At 40.5% G+C, this 16,191-nt stretch overlaps 1 protein-coding gene across 1 annotated transcript; it reads left to right on the forward strand.

Moving 5' to 3' along the window:
* Positions 1-12,867: 12,867 nt before the first annotated feature.
* On the forward strand, positions 12,868-14,166 carry CLDN14 (claudin 14). Its single transcript, XM_038378623.2, has one exon. The coding sequence runs from the start codon at positions 12,943-12,945 to the stop codon at positions 13,651-13,653; it is 711 nt and encodes a 236-aa protein (XP_038234551.1). The 5' UTR covers positions 12,868-12,942; the 3' UTR covers positions 13,654-14,166.
* Positions 14,167-16,191: the final 2,025 nt, after the last annotated feature.

Raw genomic sequence — 16,191 nt, forward strand, 5'->3', positions numbered from 1 at the left:
CCCTACTTATACTATTTTTACATGATGCACTTCAGCAGAGTTGACACCATCATAAGTGAGATTAAAAATCAGGCTTTATAGGTCTGCCATGCAACAGAGCAAAAGCAGTGAAGATGTGACACTGTAAGCTGTTTGGGATAGAAACCATCGTTTTGTTATGTCTATGCAGTGACAAGCACAATTACAAAAATTTAAATAGTAATGATATGGATGATTTGAAACTCTACAGATGGTCATAAAATGAGATACAGAGATTGATAACATGCAGAAAAGTTTGGTGAAGATATAGAGCTACAGGTTGGCTTAGCTAAATGTGCATCCATGTCCGTGATGAGGGGCAAACTTGTATAACCAGATGGCATACAAGTTAACGGAGGCACTATCCAAGGTCTCTCTTAGCATAACTTGTACAAATATCTTAGAATTGGGGAACTGTCAGAGTTACAACGTAAGGAACTCAAAGAAGAAGTGAAAAGAGATTATTACGAACGAATAAGATAAAATTCATCTCAAATAATTTTATCCAAGCCATTAATATGTGGGCAATATCAGTAGCATGGTACACTGTGGAAGTAATCAAGTGGAATCAAGAGAAGAAGAAGAAATTTGACACTCAAACAAGAAGCTCTTGGTGATTAACAGAGTAATGAATATCAGTCAAGATATGGACAGGATGTATAGTGGAAAAGGGTTGCTATCTGTGGAGGAAACAACTGACAATGAGGTCTGTTAAACAATTAAAAACATTTATCACAATTAGTCATGAAATTTTAAAAAAATCATGATTCATTGCAGTTTTAATCATGCTGTTAAACAATAATAGAATACCATGTATTTAAATATTTTTGTTTGTTTTTTACATTTTCAAATATATTGATTTCAATTACAACACAGGATACAAAGTATACAGTACTCACTTTATATTATATTTTTGATTACAAACATTTGCACTGTAAAAAAAACAAACAAAACAAATAGTATTTTTCAGTTCACCTCATACACATACTGTAGTGCAATCTCTTTATTGTGAAACTGCAATTTACAAATGCAGATTTTTTTTGTTACATAACTGTACTCAAAACCAAAACAATGTAAAATTGTAGAGCCTACAAGTCCACTCGGTCCTACTTCTTGTTCAGCCAATCCCTAAGACAAACAAGTTTGTTTACATTTATGGGAGATGCTGTTGCCCGCTTTTTATTTACAATGTCACCTGACAGTGAAAACAGGCATTTGCATGGCACTTCCGTAGCCGGCAATGCATTGCAAGGTATTTACGTGCCAGATATGCTAAACATTCATGTGCCCCTTCATGCTTCGGGCACCATTCCAGAGGACATGCTTCCATGCTAATGATGGGTTCGGCTCAATAATGATCCAATGCAGTGCAGACTGACACACCTTCATTTTCATCATCTGAGTCAGATGCCACCAGCAGAAGGTTGATTTTCTTTTTTGATGGTTTGGGTTCTGTAGTTTCTGCACTGGAGTATTGCTCTTTTAAGACTTCTGACAGCATGTTCCACAACTCATCCTTCTCAGATTTTGGAAGACACTTCACATTCTTAAACCTTGGGTCCAGTGCTGTAGCTATCTTTAGAAATCTCACATTGGTACCTTCTTTGCGTTTTATCAAATCTGCAGTGAAAGTGTTCTTAATTTGAACAACATCTGAGACTGCTATAACATCAGGAGTGAAAGTAGGCCAGTATGGGCTGGTACGGCATACCGGTAAGAAGTGGCTGCCGGTACCGACCTGTACGCAGCTGACATTAAAGTGCTATCGCTGCCACTTTTGCCCCCACCCAGGCCGCCGCCGGGGGGGGGGGAAGGGGCAGCTGCCCCATGGCCGGTGATTTAAAAAGGCCCAGGGCTCCTGGCTGCCGCTGCTGCTACCGCAGGACCAGCCGGAGCCCCTTACTCTTTAAATCGCCGCTGCAGCCCCAGGTGGCATGGGCCAGGCAGCTTGAGGCCCCCCCACTTACGCCTGAGGCTCCGCCACTTCTGGGGCCCCAGAGCCAGGTCCCCGTACCAGTAAGTGCTTAATATTACTTTAATGAAATATATATGGCAGAAATGTGGGTAAAACCACAGGAACAAAAGATATACAATTCTCCCCCAAGGAGTTCAGTCACAAATTTAATTAATTAATTTCTTTTAAACGAACGTATCAGCATGGATGCATGTCCCTTTTATTTTCCATGATAATGAGATTGCACTACAGAATTTGTATGAGGTGAATTGAAAAATACTATTTCTTTTATCATTTTTACAGTGCAAATATTTGTAATAAAAATAACAAAGTGAGCACTGTGCACTGTGTGTTCTGTATTGTAATTGAAATAAATTCTGAAATGATATTTTATTACATTGCTTCTTTCTTTCTTTATGTATTTTACATTAAATGAACATTAAAGGTATGAGGATGCCCTCCCACAAAGAACTTTCACTCCTTCCATGTGTACTCCTGCAGAGATGCCAGGTACAATGCAGCTCTTGAGCTCCCCAGAGCCAGAATGAACTACGGCTTGGATTATAGCTACTAGTATCCCCCCAGGCGGCAAGGAGGGGCAGAACTGGTCCAACTCAGGAATATCAGGGGGACTATATACTGCATCCTGTATAAGGATGAAGCAGAGGTGATGCACTCCTGGAGGCATTATGATTGCCTGAGGCACAATGCTTCCAGGAGCTCCTGTTGGACTGGCCCAGCTCTACACCATCCTATGCTGCAAGCTGGTTCCTAAAAGCAAACTGAGCCCTCAGTTTATTATTTAATATTTTAATATATTACATCCAAAAACCATGTTAAAAAAACATTAAGTTTGCAAAGTCAAGCACTCAAAAGTGAAAAATAGTCTACATTAAGGATGCCTGAGCAACCTTAATTTGCCCCCCTTGTGCATATGCATTAATGCATTCTTTTATTATATGAACATATACTATTTTTTCCACAGAAGTGCTGGCTTATTCAGTGCACAGGGTGGACAGTTTCTTTTTATCTTCATCATTCAGTGCACACATTCATTATTTACTTCACACCATCCAAATCCACAAGGCTTGTTTTTTTTAAAATTTCGTCGTGGCCCTTTCCATTATATTCTCTTTGTAATAGCTTAGTGCTTCATAAACATTGATGAATTTATCTTCAAAACAGCCTTAAAATTATCCCCGCTTCACACATGGAGAACTGAGGCACGGAGGATAAAGCCAAAATTGTTTAAAGAGTCAACTGATTTTTGGTGTCCAACCTGAGAAGCCTAGGGCCTAATTTTTCAGAGTTCTTAGCATTTCATAGTTTTTTATATGGCCAGAAAAGCTCTCCTATTGACCTCAGTTGCAGCTGTGAATCCTCAACACTGCTGCAAATGAGGAACAGACAGTGGCCACCTGTAAAAACTTTGGTTTATGTGACTTGCCCAATATTGCATAGGAACTCTCTGGCCAGGGCCGGCTCCAGCTTTTTTGCCACCCCAAGTGGCGAAGAAAAAAAAGAAAGAAAAACCCAATTGAGCTGCCGCCGAAGAGGAAGAGAGGGAATGAAGGATTCGCCGCCGAATTGCCACCGAAGACCCAGATGTGCCGCCCCAATAGCGCACGGAGTGCCGCCCCTTTCTATTGGCTGCCCCAGGCACCTGCTTCCTTTGCTGGTGCCTGGAGCCAGCCCTGTCTCTGGCAGAGGTAAGGATAGAATCGAATTCTCCAGGGCAGCATTCAACTGCCCCAATCACAAGACCATCCTTTCTTTTCCTGCAATCCCCTGCCTCATTCCCTACACACCTTTCAACTTCTTGCACAACACCTTGCAACAAATGAGGCATGGATCCTCCAGACAGCAGGCGATTTCACTACACAACCCTGATTCACTCCCTGAACATTGTTCATCCTGGACACTGAATGAGGCAGGTGTCCTGCTGAAAAAAATAGTATGTGATCATGTAATTACAGGCTGCACAGAAATGCCTCTGCACAAAGAGGCCAAACTAAGGTTGCACAGTAACTACTCACAGATTTTTGCAAGGTCACAGTCAACACCAGGTACACTCCCATTTTTGTTGCATCCAGGGGTATCATCTGTGCAGGAGACAGAGCTTTCTCGGGAGCCAGTCAGACTATGGAATGAACTCCCACAGGAACTAAGGACCATCAAACCTCACGTCCTTCTGCTGCAAATGAAAGGAGCATTTTTTTATCCCGGCCTTCTCTAACATAAATACAAAGCAATGTGTATATTAAAACAAAATACCTTTCCAAAACAAGACACTCCACTGCACAAACTTCTCCCCTGAGGGAGAGGATGAGAGAACAAACAACAGATGACAGATGTGTAGTCATGTTTCTTCATGCACTTTTGAAAGGCCCTTAGATATTATGGTTATGAACCTTAATAGAATAGAATGCTCTTTTAAAGACATTAATATTATAATATCTGAAGGAAGGAATAAAGCACCTCAGGGCATGAATTGAGTCCTGTAAAAACATTATTCTTCATATTCTACTCACTCATGTCTATATCATCTCACTCATCTCTATTATGGATGTTGACACTCAAAACTGGTCACCTTGACTGTATTCACCAATATTTGAGTGGGAAAGCCCTACAGTTTGCTTGTGCAAAGGGACATATGTCAAAGGGTGACATATGCCACCCAGATAACTGCATACACAAATGCCTCTTTCTGCAGGCATTTATCTGTTTAGGTTAATATGATTTTTCTGTGCACAAATCTTGCAGGTGGAACCTACGGCCTAAATTTAGAAAAGTGACCAGTCATTTGAAATGTCTCATTTTTTTCAATACTCAAATTGTGGCACCTTAAAGGGATCTGATTTTCATGGGTGGATGTTGAGCATTTTAAAGTATCTCAAGTTGAGTACCTTGTGGTGCTCCCAACGGTGATGGAAGAGCATGAGTACCAACCTCAGGGTAGACTGTTAAAAACCAGGGCACAAACCCCACATTGGTTGTGAGTTCTAAACTTAGATTTCACCAACCAACTGCACTATGTGCAAACTCCATAGGCACATCAACATCCTAAACACGAACTCACAGATAGTCCCCTTAGGTACTCCAGACTGTTTTGATACCCAGGTGAGCATATCTCTGTGACCAACAGGCGCTTACCCCAAGAATCACAGCAATGTTTAGGGTACTTCTAATCCCAAAGGCCCAATCACTTACCCCAGGTCAATCTTGCTTTAGGTTTCACAATAGAAACAATGCTTGTAGCCAATCCTCCAGTAAATTATATGAAGACTTATTAAATAGGATAAGGAAATTAAAGTGTTATTTACATGGTTAAAGCAAGCACACATAGCCACATGAATGAGTTACAGTCTTAGATTTCAAAAGGTAATATAGGCTTCTATAATCAGTAAGTTCTATTCGTCCTTTAGTGCTAACCCAGGCTAAGCAACTAGTGATTTCTTGCTTATGCCTAGAAACACTTTGCCCCCGTGTTCCTTTGTGTATGGTCCCCTCCTGCCGTGTGCTTTGAGCTGCAAACTCAGCTGATGGAAGGAGTCTACTTGCACAACTCATTTTCAGAGGGAGAAGAGCAGAACAACTATAAGAGTCTTTAGTCCTGTTGACAATTCCTCAACCCAGATGCAGGGAGTTTTCAGTTGCAAGATCCACCCATAGCCTGTCTGGTATCAAAGGGTCTCCTCTTTTGGCAGAAGCATACATGTTGTGTAGAACAGCAGCGCTTCACACCAATTAATGCCCCTCTCCTGTATGGTGATTCACAGAGGCTCACAATATACCTGCTCAAATATTACCTTACAATGTGGTGCGCAGATATTACAAGTCAGATTAATGCATGGACAGCTCGCAAGCATCCAGGAGAGTCTAAACACTTTCTTATAATTCTAATACCTATTTTATCAATATTAATCCACAAGTGAGCCTGTCAGATTCCAGCTATGTAACGGTCTGTCCAGTTGAGATATGGGGACTTCGGCATGAGCTGGCACCTGGCCTGCCAGCATCAGACTCCCAAAATCTGAGACTTGAAACACTAGTTACTTATAAAAATTTTGGCCTACGTGCCAAGGTTTGAAAATGTAGTCTTTTGGGTATTCCTTCATCGTGTTTCCATATAGCACTATCCAAAATGTTTTATTCCATTTTCAGTCCTGGTCACTGATCCTTTTTCTTTATGTATTTTCCAGTGGTATACATCACTTACCTTATTTATGTCAGAGCAGAATACTTTATTTAAAGTGGGGGAGGAGAGAGGATGTTTTTATGTCATTTTAAAAAGTTAACTTCAGATATTTCTATGATGGAAAAATATGAAACCCATCCAAGAGCATTTCAAAGTCTACAGAATTTGGTTTACAGATTACATATAATCAGTCTATGTGACAAAAAATGAAATTCAAGAGATACCACTGTTCTTTGAATACAAGTATAATTGACAGCTAACCATAGTGGCAGCCAAAACAGATATATGAAAGAACAAATTCACAAAAAAAATCAAGTAGGTGTTTGTAACAAGGCTATACTACATGTATAAGAATACAATGAATATTGATGTATTCTGGATAGTTTCCTCATTCTGAACTGGAGTTTATCGTCTTGTCAGGCATTTGTCATTGTCAGCATTGGCTTTAGGACTGTTACTCTGCAGAGGAGAGTGGGGTAGAGTGAGTGAAAGATCAGAGTTGGACACAAAGTCCCTTTCAAACTTATATTGATCTCCTAATCTTTTCTTTAAAAAAAGACTAGATTTTTGCTCTATGCCTTGTAAGCCAGCATTCAGCCCCCAACACACACACACACACACACACACACACACACACTGTTCTTATAATAAACAAAGTTGATTTCCATTCCCCCCTAAAAATATTGTAAAGGGCAAGCAATCAAATGCATGATGGTGACCTGAAACCAGAGTTGGATTAAGCTTTTATGGGGCCCTGTGACAGAGCAAGTGGGGGGCCCCTCCCCTCCCTGCGCTTCTGCTGGGGAAATGGGGTTGGGCACAGGGGCTTGCCCTGCCCCTCCCCCCTGCCCAAAGCTTGTGCTGAGGAGTGGGGTGAGGGCATGTGGGATTCTCACGCCCGCCTGGTGCTCCTACCAGGGAGCAGGGACTTCTCCCACTCCCCGGCAGGAGCGCTGGGCTCGCGGAGTAGGGCAAGCCCCTGCGCCCTGATCCCGCTCTCGGCAGGAGCGCCAGGTAGTCACACGGAACGGTTCAGGATGCAGGGTGCCCATTTTTCTGGGGCCCCCAATTGGCCGGGGCCCTTGGGCCCGGGCCCCATGGGCTAATCTGCCATTGCCTGAAACACAGGGGATCAACATTTAGGAACGTGGTTCCTCACTCTGCTCATACAAAGACATTATATGCTTAGACCCTAAGGCCCTGATTCAGCAGGTACTCAGGGCTGGTCTACACTAAAAAGTTAGATCGACCCAACTATGTCACTCAGGGGTGTGAAAAATCCACTCCCCTGAGTGACACAGTTAAACCAACCTAACCCCCAATGTAGACAGCACTAGGTTGGTGGAAGAATTCTTTCATGGACCTAGTTACCACCTCTCAGGGAGGTGGATTACCTGCACCAGTGAGAGAACCCCTGCCATCAACATAGGCAAGGTCTACACTGAAGGGCTACCGCTGTGCCTCTGTAGCATTTCAAGTATAGACAAGCCATTAAGCCCAAGCCTAACTTTAAGCATATGAGCAGTCCTATTCACGTCATGTGGGACTAGGCACATGCTTAATGTTAACACATGCTTAAGTGTCTTGCTGAACTGGGGCCTAGAAAAGGGAGTACCTTGCTCCTGATTCTCTACTGTGTTGCAACTTGAAAGTAGATAGTCAAACATGTGCGAAGTGAGTACAAAGTGGGTAGAAAATGTTACCAAACCAGTATGGCAGAGACTTACTCCTGCTACTGAGCACTTGAAGTGCAGTGGTCTCTGTGACTGTACAAGGTGCAAGGCAGGGGACAAGGATGACTCCTTTTGTCTAGTATCCTCATGGTGTGTGCATACAGCAGCACTGACAGGCTACAGAAGTAGCTGTATTCAGCCCTCTTCTTGTCCACTGGAGGGAAATTCCTTGCAATTCAAGACCTTTAGCATTGGGACAAAAAAGCAGATAATTGAGGGATGCTGGAGTACTCTATACATGGAATTTGTTGCACGTGAAAATGAGAGACGAATATCCCACGTAACTGATATTATTCACGTCACTTTATGAACTACTGGAAGGTGCTAAAACAGTATGATGATGAAAGTGGTATAATAATCTATGTAGACCAGAACAAAATATCAATGAAACGGACCTTCTGCAGCTAGACCTTGTGTGAGCTTCCTCATACATTTCTGCCAATGCATCTCAGATCTGACTAGCATCAAGTCCTGGACCTCTACTAAGAAGTGAGAGAAACAAGTGATACCAGTTATAAAATAAATTCCCCTTTACATATCATACTGTGTTTCTAATTATTTAACTTAAATGTATATAGAGTACAAAAGGAAAGACGATTATACATAGTTTATTTAGCCTTTGCTAGATAGTAATGAAGAGGAAAATCAATTAATTTTTAAAAGACACTCAAGGAAATAAAGGGACACTACAGTATATGGAGCAGTGGGTTAATACACTTGTGAAGTCCTGAGTTCAAATTTCAACAGAAGGCACAAATGGAATGCAATAATTTCATGGTTTTGATCCTACCTACTAATGAATATTTGCCCAAATACAAAATAAATAAAAACTCCACCACAAACTTTAGCATCATTGCTCACAAAGGCCCAGAAATGACAGGATTTGTTCTGTTATAGATCAGGATCGGTGAATACTGACTTGCATTCTGTTTGGCATCACTATGTCCTTGTTCTGGCAAGAATTTTCAGCATTTCACTTTCATGAGCACAAATTTGAATGTGGTCTTTTCATTTACTTGTGAGAAGAGAAACTTCAAAAGACAAAATAATCTGAGCCCTAATGTTATTTTATCAGATTTTCAGTGTTATTAAGAGAAGTTAAGTGGAATTTGAGGGGTTGAAATGAAAACAGAGTTAGGTAAGGATGTAGAGGGAGAGAAAGGAATTACTGGATTAAAAATTCCATTGGCTGAACTTTATTATGAGCAACAGAAGAAAAGAGGGATGAGAATCACTGCAGTCAGCACAAGAACGAGGCATTTTATGGGTCTGGAGAAAGCACTTGTAAAAGAACAGCCATGAAAGTATGAGATTGATATGGGTGGAGAAATAGTAAAATGAGAAACAATGAAAGAGACATCAGTGAAACCTGCATCCGTCTTTTAATTCTGGGTAAATACCCAGATTAGAAACATTGGTTTCTGCTGCTTAATTGGAGCTTAATTAGGAGACAGGTCTCCCCAAACGAATACAGCTGTAGTATGATACAGGGGAGAACAAACCAAAAGAAGTATCCTATGTATAGTGAGTGCAATATAGCTATTCCTATACCACACAGGTATTAGACAACATAAAAGTTTATATGGAAAAACTGGCTTTCCTACCATTTTATTTATTAAATAAAGATGGCATGTGCTGGCATAAGAAAACAAGTTTTTCCACAGCTGCTCTTCACAGATTTTCACATTACTTTTTACAACCTTTTGGTTTGCAGATGGGCTGAGTTGTGAAAACTCAACCTGAATGCTGTGCAGGCTGTCCTGCTTCTCCCAAGCCTTGTTTAATTCTGGGCTGCAGTGCAGGGCCTGCTTGGACTTATGGGACCATATCACTTAATGAAATACCCCAAAATAACAGTGCCAACTAAAACAAGCTTTCTTCACAGGTTGGATTGCTTCTCAGGCCTGTTAAGGCTACATCTCATCTGCATTTTCTTAAAACGACGAGAACCAAGATCAGTGTAGAATGGATGGCTTCGCCTATGCTCTAGCATGTAACCTGCGCCCATCTGCAAGCCATTGACTGCGCTATTCATTCAGCCATTCACAACAGGATAAAGCTTTACTGCTCGTGGCCATGTTCATAGGGTAATCTATTAGGAACAAAGCCATAGGTCAAGGCATTTTAACAAAACGATTGACATTTTTTGAGATAAAATGTGTTAATATACAGTTATTTTTGCCACAATTAAGTAAAGAGTGCAAAGTTGTTCTACAGTAGTTAAGCATTACTTAACACTAGTCGCAGTTGGCCGCAGCTAAACACCGAACATGGAAAACATGACATCAAGCAAGTGGGGCTAATTAAGGCCAGTTTCCTAAATTAAAAAGACCTTAAGAGCTAAGGTTTAACAATAACATCTTAATGATTTCTAAAAATAGCTGTTGCCAAGCCTGAGTATTTTGACCTCCATTAAATCTGGAAGTCCATTTCCTGTGACTACTGGTGTAAATCACATTTAACTTTTATATCCCGTTTCCTTTGGGATTAACTGCAAAGCCTAATGCCTGACCTTGAAAACCTTTTGCAAACATCCAGAAGTAATCTAAAGTGGACTTGCTAATGGGGCCTCAATATACAGCTATAATGTGTTCATTGATTAGTTAGATGGATTATAATCTGTGGTTCAATCTTTATACATGCATAGGTAAACAATACCAAATGGATCAAGGGAGAAACCGGACAATCATGAAACTGAGACTGAAAGCTGGTGTTGCATCTAAGGAACTGACTAGGAGGTAGGAGATCTGAGCTCCATTTTCAGATCTGTCACAGACTGCCTGTGTGATCTTGGGTAAGTCACTTAGCCCCTTTGTGCCTCAATCCTCCATCTAAAAATGTAGATAACAACACTTCCTGACCCCACAGGGGTGTTCTGAGGATTAATTCTTTAATGTAGGTGGAATTCTCAGGTACTACAATGAGCATCATAGAAAAAATGAATAGATAGAAATAATAAAATATCGCACAGAAAGAAATACTAGAAATACGGCAGTTAAGAGTTTTTCTTGCCTGAACAAACTGTGGTAAATTGAGTATTTTGTATTACTGGAGATTTCCATTTTGTTTGTTCCTATGACTTGCTACATGCTCTGCTTTACCCTGGATTATGTCCTATTATGGCACATTACTTCAACTCAGCCATGACAGAGAGAAAGAAATATGTGGTATGATTCCACCTGACACCGTGCAGCGAGATGCAGAAATGTTCAGCAGGAACAATAATGAGGGGAGTTTCTAAACAAAATGCTGTGACTTTTATCATTATCTTAATTTTATCATTATCAAATCAAGAAGATTACTTAGCAACAACATAAAACAGTCCATTGTCATTTAAAAAATAGGCACAGTGGAGCTGAAAGATCATACAGCCATAATAGAAGTTACAAACAGTAAAATACCGTCTAAAAGTAGTCAAGCAAAAACAAAGCTATTTTTTTTGTTTTGCTCTTCTTTGGTTTTGCTTTTATATTCAAGCCATCAAGGCTAAATTTGCCAGTTAACTTTCCACTGATGTCAATTAATATCACCCTCATTCCCACTCTGTATCTATGTATTAATATTGAAACTAAAAATTAGAAAAAAGAATTAACATGTATGACAATGAGTTTATCTCACAATCTTCATTGTTGTGTGCAGTATTGTTGTGGCCGTGCCAGTCCCAGGATATGAGAGAGACAGCGCCGGCGAATATCTTTTATTGAACCAACTTCTGTTGGTGAAAGAGAGAAGGCCTTCACAGAGCTCTTCAAACCTGACCTCATCCATCTTGTCTCAATCTTCATTGTAACCTTTGTGCTTCCCTAAACCACTTAATCCCACCTTTTGTTTGGGTGGATGGGGAGCAAATCAGCACCGATTTTTGACTCTCTGTTACTTCTTTATACCAAAGAGTCTTCAGAGTCCTGTGTACCTTGGTAACTAGTCTGACCAGTCATTTTTTGTGTGTGCATGTACCCTTTAAGGCCCAGTCCCCCAAATACTTATGCATATTCTTACTTTTAAATACGAGTTCAGGCAGTGCATAAATCTTTGCAGGACTGTGTGGGATGTAAATTTGCTTCTGTTTCTGAGTTCCTTGCTGGACTTTGATGCATGAGTACTTTATGTATTAATATAGAAAGATTTTGCCCCCACAGATAATACAGACCTTGCAAGGCAGCAATTTAGTATAGATAACTGTAACTAAGATTTATACAGAAGAAAGAGTTCCTATTTCTTGCAAGGGCTTTTTATGGTAGAATTTGTTATGAGATATTCTTCTGAAATGACGAGGCATTGCTCCTCAGAAGATGCGTGATGCACATCGGGTTTAACACGCTGTCATGTAACCCACAAACTGAAGTCATAAACTGAGTCTCCATAGGGATTAATAAAAGTTATTCCTCTTTGAGTTGCTTTAATAAAATAAAACCTCAAGAAATACTGGCAACTAGGGTAGGGAAGGAAACTTTAATCCAATACTTGTTATCCTCTTCCACAGATTTTAAATCACTCTCTCTGCTCTCTATTTCGAGCAAATATACCCTTATTGTTTTTGTAGTCCTGCTATGAACTTTTGGAAATGTTTTCATCATGTAAAGTAGCTTTCAGATGTCTGCTTTATAAATCCAAGTGTTAACACTTGTTAATTTTCTACTTTAGAAAGGAAGTCATGTTTCTCTGAGGAGTCTGTTGGGAAGAAGAATATTTTATTTTAAAATATTTTTTCAGTTTCATAATTTGCCTGAAGTTTTTTCCCCAACAGGCCATGGAAGCCTGTTTACATAAGTGAAGAGGGAAGCTTACTTTCCCACTGCTTCCACAAAATATCATTAACCACCATAACTATGCTAATTGCACTTGAAATGCATCTTACTGGTTAGAGAAATAATGCATTTAGGTAATATTTAACTTCTTTTTCCTCAATTACCTTTTATTAGGAGTCCAGAAGGTGTCAGAGTAAAACTGCTGCATATCTCCCAGGAAAAGCTTGTGTTTTCAGAAGGAAGCCGACCAGAGATACATTATTAAAGGGAATAATTAGGACAAACATTAACATGGCAAGCATGGCTGTTCAGTTACTGGGCTTCTTACTAAGTCTCTTTGGTCTAATTGGAACATTAATTGCTACTATTCTGCCTCACTGGTGGAGGACGGCACATGTAGGCACCAATATTATAACAGCTGTGGCATACATGAAAGGGCTCTGGATGGAGTGTGTCTGGCATAGCACTGGCATATACCAGTGTCAGGTCCATCGGTCTCAGCTTGCACTGCCTCATGACCTTCAAGCAGCTCGTGCCATGATGGTGATTTCCTGTCTCATTTCCACACTGGCATGTGTGGTGTCTGTTATTGGCATGCATTGCACTCGATGTGTCAAAGGGGCCTCTGCCAAAAATTCTCTCGCTGTCTCTGGTGGAATCTTTTTCATCCTCGCTGGTCTCATATGCCTGGTTCCTGTTTCTTGGACTACTAATGATGTGGTTACAGATTTTTACAACCCCATGCTTCCCAACGGGATGAAGTATGAGATAGGGCAAGCTCTTTACCTCGGCTTTTTCTCTGCATCTTTGACTATACTTGGCGGAGCTCTACTGTGTACATCATGCCAGAGTGCTGGGAACAACATACCTTACCAGCCACAACCAAGAAGCACAACAAGGGCTGCTCCCTCATATAGACCACCAACTGCCTACAAGGGAAACCATGCTTCTTCGCTGACATCTGCTTCACAGAGTGGCTACAGATTAAATGACTATGTGTGAGTTCCTTAAGATTCACCTGAGAGTCAGAACTGCTCTATAATGGATGTGTATGACATAAAACTAATCTAAAGAACACTTATAATTTATGCAAATTTTGATACAAAGTTTACCATTGTGTATTTATGCAGAGAAACAAAATGAAATTGTTTGCTTTGAAACTGGCGGGGGGGAGGGGAGGACTTTGTTGTATTCCAGAGGCTGCAAATTTCTCCCTATGTGAGGTCAACAACCTTAAGCTGTGGATGTGGTCAGTTCTGATTAAAAGTAATGTTTTTATTTTGATCACGTTTCTAATACTAAAACCTGCTTTCACAAACAATAAGAAGGGTTAATAGTAGAGCTGGTTGAAATTTTTTCAATGAAACAATTTTCCATTGAAAAATAATGTTTCATCTACATCAAAACATTTCAGGGTAATGTTGATTTGGACTAAATTATTCTTTCAACTTTCTCATTACATTTCAAAAACATCAAAACATTTAGATTTGATTTGATCATTTTGTTGGTTATATATTAACATATTAAACTATGATATTATATAATATTATAAGATTATATTTCATATTATAGACATATTTGATATTGTGTTATAATGTTTTGACCTTATCCAAACAAAATATTAGGACACTGTCAAAATGAAACAATTCAACATTATTGAAACAAAACAGTCTGACGTTTCCAAATCAAAATTGCTTGGAATTTCTATTCCAAGAAAAATTTCAACATTTTGACTTTTTTTCTGATTCAGAATAAAAACAAATGTTCTAATGTAGGAATCTACCACAGTACATGCTATTTATTATCTTGATTACAATAACTTTTATTATCTCATCCCAGAAATTTCAAAGAGTAATCAAAGGTATTAATTTTTTAGTCTCTCAGTTATATTACTTTATTGTACACCTCTACCCTGATATAACGTGACCCGATATAACATGAATTTGGATATAATGAGGTAAAGCAGCGCTCTGCGGGGCGGAGCTGTGCGCTCCGGCAGATCAACACGTCAACATGTCTGGCTCCGACATGCTGCTCTGAGCGGTGTTAAGGGTGCTGGGCTGGGGCCGAGGGGTTGGATAAGGGGCAGAGGGTCTTGGGGGGCGGTCAGGGAGCAGGGGGGTTGGATAGTTCAGAGGTTCTGGGGGCGGGGTGGTCGGGGACGGGAGCATTGGATAGGGCATGGGAGTCCCGGGGGTCCTGTCAGGGGGCGGGGATGTGGATAGGGGTTGGGGCAGTCGAGGACAGGGAGCAAGGGGGTTGGGGGCATCTCTGGAGGGGCGGTCAGGAGACAAGGAGCAGGGGGGCTTAGGTAGGGGTGGGGTCTTGGGAGGGGTGGTTAGGGGCGGGGGGGTCTCTGGAGGGCTTAGTTAGGGGACAAGGAGCTGAGGGGGTTGGATGCGTCGGGGGTTCTGAGGGGTCAGTCAGGGAGCGGGAAGTGACTATTAATATTTGAAATGCTTGAGGCCAAAGCAAGTTCAATATAACGCGGTTTCACCTATAACGTGGTAAGATTTTTTGGCTACCAAGGACCATGTTATATCGGAGTAGAGGTGTATTTGGGGCCTGACTGAAAGCTCACTGAAGTCAACAGGAGTTGTTTCCATTTACTTTAGTGGGATTTTGATCAGGCCTTGACAGAGAAAGCCCGTATCAAGCCAACTTCCAAAACATATAGGGATACGTACAATTTCAAAAAACATGGATTGTACCATTGATTGTGACTCTTGCTGGACAGAGTCAGAAGTAAAGCCAAGGCCAAAACACTGGCTGAAAGCAACTTACATTTAAAATCATGGTAAAATGAAATTATGCCACAATACATGCAAATAAAAGTGTCTGTCCTCATTATATTGCAGTAAAGGCCAACCCAACATGTAATGCACAGTACAAAACTGTCACAAAGAATAAAAATAGTAGATTTCTGTTAACCCCACTGGAGCAACATATGGGCCAACAGACTAACTGCTAATAGGGGTAAGAAAAACACTCTCCACATCTGAGAGTCAACTGAACTTGCTGCACTTCTCTTGGCAAAAAGCCTGTTTGAAATTAGTGTCACCTGGCAGCACCTCCACAGCTCAGATTCTGTCAACATTTCCAGGGGTTTCACTATAAATTTTTTTTTTTTTTAAAGAGGCTGATCATCCAGCCATTTGTATTCACATTTGGCTTGAAACTTGACATGGACGTTTTCAGCAGAGGTACAATTTATTATCATCATTATTATTTTAAACAGACATTTGACTGGTAAAACTAATAACTTTATCTTTCAAACTGATATTAGATAGCTCTGCTGGCCAAACATCTATTTGATGGTTTTTTTAAAACTTATATTGATCATTATTTCACATATGGTTAATACACTCAGCTTTCCCTACTGTCGATATTGTATATTATGTGAAACCCAGGCTTTGTAGAGGGACTTTATTACAACAAACCTATCTTAAGTAACCACACAGGGGACAGACAAAAACCGGTTGTTTGACACAGGTGGTTTTCTAACAGGTGGAGCAGAATTGTGCTTCGTACATTTGGGGA

The sequence above is a fragment of the Dermochelys coriacea genome, chromosome 1 (assembly GCF_009764565.3).
Source record: "Dermochelys coriacea isolate rDerCor1 chromosome 1, rDerCor1.pri.v4, whole genome shotgun sequence".
NCBI classification, from domain to species: Eukaryota; Metazoa; Chordata; order Testudines; family Dermochelyidae; genus Dermochelys; species Dermochelys coriacea.